The 9,429-nt window shown below is 43.7% G+C and overlaps 2 protein-coding genes across 2 annotated transcripts; one reads left to right on the top strand and one right to left on the bottom strand.

Annotated features, from left to right (window-relative positions):
• Window positions 1–992: 992 nt before the first annotated feature.
• On the top strand, window positions 993–1,691 carry MELLADRAFT_57906 (uncharacterized protein; the record flags this gene model as incomplete). The annotated part of the gene is made up of 1 exon (XM_007417433.1): window positions 993–1,691. One exon carries the CDS (start codon window positions 1,059–1,061, stop codon window positions 1,329–1,331), a length of 273 nt encoding a protein of 90 aa, XP_007417495.1.
• Window positions 1,692–2,103: 412 nt separating this feature from the next.
• Window positions 2,104–5,638, bottom strand: MELLADRAFT_50751 (uncharacterized protein; the record flags this gene model as incomplete). The annotated part of the gene is made up of 17 exons (XM_007417429.1): window positions 2,104–2,572; window positions 2,701–2,829; window positions 2,917–2,994; window positions 3,061–3,074; window positions 3,166–3,294; window positions 3,375–3,452; window positions 3,564–3,621; window positions 3,690–3,719; window positions 3,826–4,118; window positions 4,214–4,315; window positions 4,416–4,449; window positions 4,533–4,701; window positions 4,798–4,888; window positions 4,964–5,006; window positions 5,182–5,216; window positions 5,319–5,340; window positions 5,535–5,638. 17 exons carry the CDS (start codon window positions 5,636–5,638, stop codon window positions 2,371–2,373), a joined length of 1,611 nt encoding a protein of 536 aa, XP_007417491.1.
• Between the last annotated feature and the right edge of the window lie 3,791 nt (window positions 5,639–9,429).

Raw genomic sequence — 9,429 nt, 5'->3', positions numbered from 1 at the left:
GGTCTGATTGGCTGCATCTTGATTGGCGCAGCTATTGGGGTGGTTGTGTACATACACATCCGACACCTTAGATCCACCGAAAAATTCGCTGGCGATGACGGAGACGTGATTGCACGATCTGGCCTTGGTTCGGCTCGGAATGGAACCGGTTCGGATGACCCAGGCCCCTTCGATAACGGTCCTATTGGGCCGGACAATGGCCTGCGTGGTGGCATAAATGGGTACGACAGCTTGGTTGTATTCGGAGCCTCCTACTGCGACAATGCCCACGCACGTCCAGCACTATATCAAGCAAGTCTTAAACGACCTCCGTATTTCAAAGGTCTGCTTCTCTCGTGCTTAGCAATTGGTTTGAGGATACAACCAACCTGTAGTGTTTTCTGACTATTCCGTGAACTCTTAGGGCGCTGGACAGATGGCTACGTTTGGAATGAATACCTCTCTCAGATGATCGGACCAGGTGGAAGACGGACTACGCTTGTGAATTATGCATACGGTCGGTGTATTTGGTGTCGTTGAACTTGCGCCCAAATTATGTTGACTAATTGCTCTTTACTATTCGAAACAGGTAGCGCTACTGTTGACAATAGCATCAGTGCAGCTGATGTACCCGACTTCGATCAACAGATCGACGCCTTCGCGTCTGATTTGAAATCCCATTCACCTGGTGCTGGCCCTTTTGCAGGCAAGAGTATGGTGGCCGCCTGGGTTGGACTTAACAGTCTTACTAAGGTTAGTAGGACTGTTCATGTCTCAAATGAATTTATGGAGGCTGACGATGTGCGGTGTAGATTTGGAACAAGGTGCTGAAGGCTGAGATGAAGGCCCAAACGGCGGTAGAGGCTCACGACTCGATGTTGTCTGCTCAAAGTAGTATCAATGCAAGCGTTGATCAGATTTTTAATGTCGTTGGCAACCTTGCACGATCAGATGCATTCGCTGGGCCTCCTCCGGACATCCTGCTCTTACCAATCCCTCCTGGTCCACTCCTTCTTGTTAACATCCGCGCTGTGAAAGGTAACACTCGATCGCTTCAGACATTGGACAACTTGAGTCAAATGTTCAACAACCGATTTTCAAATAACTTGGCAGATTTCCAGACTAAACTTCTTCCTGATCAACGCGTTTTTACTTACGACATCCCGGCCCTATGGCAAGACTTTGTGGCAAATCCTATCAACTATGGTTTCTCGGTGGTTGACCAGCCTTGTTATGCTCATAATTCTGTATGCGCGCATCCCAATGAATACCTGTTTTGGGACACCCTCCATCCTACGACATATGTACATCACAAATTGGCGGTCTTGCTTCGAAACGTCATACGTGCATAATCTTGGATTCAACTGGTGCTTCTCGGTTGTTCGCTATCGCTCCACCAGGTCTTGCCCGCTGACTGCTTACTCAGATTGGCAGGGTGAGCTACTAGGAGACTTGATACTGTCATACAAGTACTTTTTTTCCTCTGCCCTCACATATCTGTATTCGCAACCACGCCAATGTGTATGCCACTCGCATCATATAACATTGCAGTTACTTATGAAGTTATATTTCGATATTACAGTTACTTATATTTCGTACCATAATTGTGCCCACTGAGATTCAGTCAGCCTTGTGCACTTGTACAAGATTTCATTTGTACTTTCCTTATCTACCATTAGATGATTAATAATCAACATTCCTTTTTGCATCTCACTAAACGTGACCACATCGTGCCCGAAAAGTTGTTCAAGCATACTTCCTACAACTTTGAGTCCTACAGCTTTGAGACTTACCATGTCACGCTGCATACGGAGTCAAATTTTGCGGGTCGGTACAGTAGTTTCTGGAAATCTTGTGTACATATCAGTCACATGATAGCAGGCTGGGAGACAACTCGATACCGGTCTAGTACATAATGAAGAAGAGGTATGTAATATGGGTTGGTCTTCTCCATAAACATGCCCGACGCTAACCTACTACCAAACATTTGCCCGTCGAGTTGAACTGTAATTTGTCCTATTTCGCCTGTTTTATAATTTATGTGGCCATTCTGAACTTTGGTGAAGAAATAGTGAGGTGAGGTCCTTGTGGGACCAGAACTGCGATTGATTCGACGCAGCAAATGTGGTGAATGAAAGAATTACTTGTGTATCTTGAAAGGATAAGTAGAGTGACTATATAAAAACAAATTCCCAAATGACCCAATACCCAAGCGAAACATCAAATAAGATAAAGTGGTTCTACATGAGTGTTGATCTGACCAGGAGTGAAATAGTTGAAACGCGCATTTCATACCATCAAGATATGTACAACGCACAAAGCCAACGAAATAAAAGGTGAGAAGAGAAATATGCCAAGAAAGAAAAACCAGAGAAACTGTTAGACAAGAAATCATAATTGCTCAATCTTCTCCTCGCTTTTCCCATCTACAGTCATCAATTCTTGGCTGTTTCCAGCTTCGCCATTCCCAAAAGCTACATTGGTTGCTTCTGCTGTTAAAAGTTTTCGGCGGTATGAGTCTGACCCAAGGATGGAACTGTTTTGGTATAAGTCGTCGACCTGCTCGAGTGATAATCCCTTCGTCTCAGGAATACTGCAAAGGAGCCAAAGTACGGAATCTGATTTAGTGCGGAACATCTCTCAAGAACCCCTACCATGAGGGGTACTTGAACACTAGGAAAACAATGTCATTCGTTGAAGAAGAGATCACATTGTACGCACCAGAAAAAGGTGAACACGAAGCACAGTGAGCAAAGACCACCCCATATGAAAAATACATTAGAGCCTAGCCCTGCTTTACCGGGTCCAGAGTCAACAAGATACGGGGTTGAGAATCCGATGGCAAAATTTCTTGAGGAAGTCGAAAATGACAAGTTTGATGCGCAGCAAACATAATCAGCGTAGGAAAATGATGAAACAATGATAAAGAAGGCTCACAAAGCCCAATTCGAAGCTGTTGAAAGCGACATGGCTTTCGCCCTGATAGCCAATGGATAAATTTCACTTGTCACTACCCTGAAGAAGTTTGAAGGTCTGAGTTAGTTTTGCTCCTCTATCGCTATAGAATATGGAAATACTGACCAGGGGATCGGTCCCTAAGGCCGTCCAATGCGTATATCGGGAGGAGTGAAGAAAAACATTCAATACTATCGATATCGCACCACTCAGGATATGCTAGCGACTCACCCAACTGGCAGCAAATGCCCCAAGGTAAATACAAACGAATGCAATCAAGGAATGTTGACCAGCAGGGTTGTCACCAGAGACTACTATTCCGAGAATTGCAACCACAAACTCGCAAGAAGCCATCAGCGCCTACGTACGTACGATGTGCGAGTCAGCATCAAGTCGACGAGCTTTGCATCTCCAATTTCTGAGGGAAATGATTACTGAACTCCTCCCATCAAAAGTGACATTCTCCGCCCAGACTTGTCGACAGCCCAGATTCCCGGAATAGTCATCACCACATTGACCTAGGAAGATCAAAGGGCGAGACGATAACAAGCCACACCCGGTGAAATGTTTTGTGAGTCCCAGTGCTTTCAATGTTCAGATATAATTGTTGAGAAACAAAATTGACATACCACATTAGTGATGACATTTATAGTGAACGGATCATTGACCCCACTTTTCTTGAAAAAGCTGTGATCATCAAAGCAACTTGTTCACAAACTATCCGAGATTATATTGAAGTGGAATTTGAACTCAACGAAGTACCATAATAGAAAATGAAGTTGACACTAAATTATATTGAGAAGAAAGTGAGATTGATGAATCAGTGTGATGTTTCCTTTTCAAGAATTGAGCTAGCTGACGTGAAAACTTGATAGAGAAAAGACGACAAACCCAGATAGCTGTTGAAGAGCCTGAACACCCATTCCGGTGAGGGTTCGGAGGCGGTACCTGCCTTTTCCTGACTTGAAGCAATCTGCATAGGAGCCAGCCCCGATCGTGCGTTCAAGCACGAGCGAATCGTTTACCTCGTCGTATTCTCTCGCCACTTGCTCCGAATCAGCTGGCAGTGATAACAAACGTCCAAGAGCCAGCCGCGCCTCGGACTCCCGACCTTTGAGGATAAGATACTTGGGGGATTCTGGAAGAATGAACATTCCAAGTGAGAGTATGGTGGCCCAGATGAACTATTGGTCCAAGTGTCACGGAGGATATGGTTTCCAGCTACTTGAGTTTTGCAGTCCTTGGATTGATTCGAAAAGAGCGCAAAGATGGAACTGACCTCCAAGCCAATCGGAATTCGATAACAGCTAGCATCAGGGCGAAGCTTGGTCACATTGACTACCACAGCTGCAATAAGCAATCCAATGGTAATTGCCCATTGCTGATAGGTTCAAAGGTGATGACCGAAAAAGTATAAGCTTCGTAATTTGGAAAGAATGAAACCTCACTGGTAAGGGAGGCACCATGGAGATTTGACTCACATAACATGCCACAACGGCACCCCTGATCCATTTTCTGTCTCATAGAATTAGACGATCCGAGGAGCGAGTCAGTCTGACTATGCTTGGTTTTCTTGACATGATAAAAAATACACGAACGGTGCACATTCCGATTGATACATTGGAACTAGGCAGGAAGTCGATCCGACTCCCAACCCGGCAAAGACTCTACCGACAGCGAACATGGGAATGCTTGACGAAGCTGCTTGAAGTGCCACCCCAATCGAAAACACACCGCATGATACGATCACACCCCATCTTCGGCCAACTATCGTTGATAGGGATCAAACGTAAAGGGTGTACAAGAGAAGTTGTGTGGAATCAATAATCACTACCCTCGAGAGTAACAGTCAGGAAAGCTTACGTAAGTCGCCGACCGGGGAAGCCAACAAGGCTCCAAAGAATGTTCCGACAGACAAAATCGAAGTGACCAATGAGTTGTTAACGGTTGACAGCTGAAAAGGGGTATATGAGCGTTCAGTGAGATGGAATTTGTCAGGGAAAGTGATGATTGGAAAAAGGTTGCAAACAATATATTTCCCGGAACCGTCTGGCTCTCCAAACTTTTGGAGCCTGTGTTGACACAAAAGTTGATTTAACGCAATTGGTGTCGAAGCGGAGAGAAATACATCATATGCCCCATTTGCATTACATGATATCATAGGAATAAAACTGCGTCAGTTGTCACCCTTTCATGTATGTAGGTTGAAGCCCAGTGTCAGGCTTCACAGCGCGAGATAATACTGACCAGTAGGGCATTTCCTTAGTCCCCGAGATATATCCCTACAAGTGCTTTGAAGGTGATTAGAATGCATCGTCTAGAGAACGACTATGCCTGACCCCAGGTTATCCCAGGGTGAACCCAGTAGAAAAATCAAATCTTACCGTGTCATACCCGTACAGATAACTGGTGTAGTTTGATCGCAGGGAGAAAAAATGCCACAAACGGAGCGCAATTTTGTTTCAATTTTTCAATAGATATTGATGTAAGGGAATGTAAAAGTCATTTCATCGGAAAAGTTTAGTCAGCAAACATTGATCTCCGTCATAGAGCATCATTATCAAAAACTCATCAAAAATAGATGTGTAGAAGTTACTAACCCTCCGAATGCAGCAAAAAGCGCCATGGCGATCCCTACAAGTTTTGCCCGGGTTGAAGCAGGGGGTAGGACTGCACCAGCATTTCCTGAAATGTTTTTAGACATCGCAATGGAAAGGATTGAATTATCCCCTTCTGTTATCGGTAGTATGAGCTATGAAGGTCTGAATGACGACTTTTTGGATTATCAATGATTAGAGTGAAGCAAAATGATGAAGAAATGTATGTATAAGTATGCTATTGACGAAAGAGACGAAAGTGGATACCATGGGGGGACAGGGATCTCAGAGGAGTAGGCTAATGAAGGGGTACAAGTTTTCCAAGGCCGCGTTCGGAAGGCACTCGGAAGCAGTGAAACACACTCCAACCCGTTTACAATATGTCTATAGCTTAGCACACCCGACTGCAACCCATTTTTGGGTGTTAGGAGAAGCCTAAAAGTGCAAAGAGCCGGGCAACGTCTCACATACAGGTGTCTATATATTGAGAAGTGCGGAGGTCCTCCGCTAACTCAACGTTAAGAATGTTGGTTACAGCAACTTGCGCGATGTGGCATGGTCGGAAATGGATGGGATCGTGATCGAGGTACAGATTTCCAGTTCGGTGATCGCACTATGATACCCCCACAAAGAAGCGCGACACAGGAGATCGCTGTATAACGTCATTCCCAGACCATGGAGCTCGCCCACTCGACCCAAAGTGGAATATTTCGAAACCGAGCATCTGAAATTTTGCATCCATATCCTTGGTTTTTGTTCGATCTCTGTTCAAACACCTGGATTAGTATGGTGTATCCATTCATTGTCAAAGACATAAAGCGCTCACGGAGAACGAAGAGGGCTATGAAGGACGCTAGTCGGAGAGGCGAAAACTGTACTTTACTATAATCGGACGCGATAAACGAGGTCATCGAATTCCAATCATTTGGGTGCACCAGAAAAGGCAAACTTGTCACAGGTTCCCCTATGTAGGAGCTGTTGGTCAAGATGTATGTGGCGGAGCTGATGGGGGTGTTACCGGCAAGACCAGTCTTCCTAATGCGAGGCAAGGCTGATTTATCATGTCTACATAAATAATTTTCCACACATTCTTATCATCGATGACGTTTACTGAGCAAGCGATTGGTGATACCAGCAGCCTCCTTGCCCGATTTTTGAACCTAAGCTGGACCAAGGTTGTCCCTGAATGCAAGCGGTAAGCCTCAGCACGTTCGATTTGTCACTCTGCCTTGATTTGCCAACAGGAAAGTGGGCTACAGTCTTAGTCAGTAGCGCCCAATCCTCTCTTGAAATACTTTGAGGACACCAAAATTGCAAAACGTTTCGATCCCTGTTGTGTCGCCTCGCTCGCTTGGCTTGTCCTTCTTTAGATATGGTACATGTAGCGATACATTGCGCACTCGATGATCCAAGATGATGGGATGCGATATGAGGAAATTGTAAAGATGTTGCTTGGATATATTTACATACACTACGGTCCAAAAGCGATGTAATGGATACATAATTTCACAGTCTGTCTCAAGGATTCCGTTTTGAGATCTTGAAAACGTACATAGTAAATAGGATCCCAGCTACAAAACATCGACATGAACGGTATCTTTCAGGTATATATTTTTTACATCACAAAATTGGTGTATCAGACGACTCGCTAGGTTGCAAAACTGTGTGGATCATCGGGAGGAAAGGCAGATCGAGAGAATTTTAACCCGATGGGGGTGCATTTTTACAAAAAACTCATTGCCTCACGTTGGCACTTTCTTATTATCCACATTTCAGGGATTGGGAACTTGGCAAGGAAGTTGAAATGAATAAAACAGTACTTTCAAGTTTACACTTTTCAGTTCAGTTGTGAGTACAAATAACAGAGACATTGGGAGATACTGTAATCCTTTTGGGAGACAATGATGGGATAAAAACTACATCGTATACGAGTGATATTAGGGAGTGGACCAAAAAACAGACAACGATGAGATGGATGAATCTGGCGATTACAATGAGGTTATGATTTCCATCGATTTGAGCCGATTCAAATCAAGGAAATGTAAAGAAAGATTTAAATAGGAGATAGAGCCTCGGATATGAATGGATTTGGTAGCCATTGAAGGGTAGAGAGTGGTAGAGATCGAAGATATCAAAAGGAAAACCAACCCCAAAATATTTCGATAAGAAACTGTTTGATCGAAGCGTTATGAAACTAATAAAACGAGTCATTGGAAGAACGGATGTAGAGGAGATGAAGACCAATGAATAACAAGGTCGATGGGTCACAAAAAACGAAAAAACACTGATATGAAACTGATAAAATGATTGATGACAACAAAGAAAAAAGAGAGGAAAACATCGAGTCGAGTGAAAAGCAGGCCAAGATCTGAAGGTCAGTTGTTTTTCGTGACTTTGATTTATGCAACTCATGAGCTTACCACATATTTGGACTTGAGGACCGACCAAAGCCTGGCTTGTAACAGGGCTTTGGCCCCAGCTGGTCACTTTAAGCTGAGGTCCTCTTCTATGAAAACAAAAGTTATATACGAGCTATGTCTTGGGTATATAGATGGGCACATCTATGTTCTGATGATATATTGGACTGCTAGAATAAATGTATCTTCTGTTTATATTTCGAGTACATCAGCTTTACATGCATTCTTCATTATGAAGATGTGTTTCGTGCAAACTTATCAAGTTTATGTTTTGAGTACATACCATATTTGGAACTGGGAGATGTCCTGAAATGTAATGGAGATGTCGTGACTATGGTCGTTTTGAGTACAAAAGGGCCCTTAAAGTTTGGACCGTAGTGTATGGTATGGTAAGTACCCTGACGTGATGACCTCACTTGGCCCCTTGGGCTCTCAGAAGGCACGCTCCGAAAATCCTAACAGATACCTTGACAGGTCTGGCACACCGGTGGTCTGGCATGTACCACGGATGCATCTGAATGATCTTCCTAACGTCAGGATCAACTAATGATCCTCTTGGCTAGTAAGTTGTAACAGCAGCGTTCCAGGTTTTATGCCTAGTCTACAGTCACTACTTCTGTACCGGGTGAAACAAGATTTCCAACGGATTGTGACGTCAAAAGTCGAGAGAGTCGAAACAGATGAGTTCTAAATATCATAGATTTCTAGAAACTTGACTCTTCCAATATGGCTTTACAGACTGTAAAATCACAGTGGCCAAGCTATGTAGCATTTCTCATATTGCCATAATAGCGGTGTACAAACCTACGACCCAACACAAAAACCCATGTGAAAAACCCATGAAAACCCAACTTTTTTTTGGGTTTTCCTGACAGGTTTTTTTGATGGGTTGCCCTGGAAAGGTTTGAACGCCCCAACCCCCATCACATCCTAAAACATGCCTAGAGTATCAGGCGGCAGGCGGCTCCCGTCATCTCTTGATCACACCTTGAGTTTACTTCACACTCCTCCTCTTCCATCCACCTCAACCATGACTTCAACCCCTCCCCCAACTCCCAATTTAATTGCTTGTTTGACAATAGCATGCTTTGGTTTCTTTAATCAAAATGATATCGTAGTTTTAAAAGCTTTGCTGGAGGTCTTAGAAGTCAATTTAGACAAGTCTTTTTGAAATAAAACAATATTGTTTGAATTCTTTGAACCAAACCAAAGACCAATGAAAGCTTTTTAATCTTTGAGATTGTTCTAAATCTACATACATCAGATAGACAAGCAGCATATAACTGATAGAATGAGATCCCGCTGCATTTGTGCCGATCAAAATTGTAGAGTTTTGAACAGAGAATGAAAGAGACGGAGTTGGTGAGGGTGTGTGGCTGTCTTGTGGAAGGATTTGAACGTGTTGTGTTGGGAAGGAAAGGTTAGTTGAGTTTGATATGGAGTCATGGACTTGACTATTTTTTTCAACAAACGGGTGATCA

Source organism: Melampsora larici-populina (genome assembly GCF_000204055.1).
Source record: "Melampsora larici-populina 98AG31 unplaced genomic scaffold MELLAscaffold_73, whole genome shotgun sequence".
Lineage (NCBI taxonomy): Eukaryota > Fungi > Basidiomycota > Pucciniomycetes > Pucciniales > Melampsoraceae > Melampsora > Melampsora laricis-populina.
Note: the sequence above shows the minus strand (reverse complement) of the source record. Positions and strands in the feature narration are given on the sequence as shown.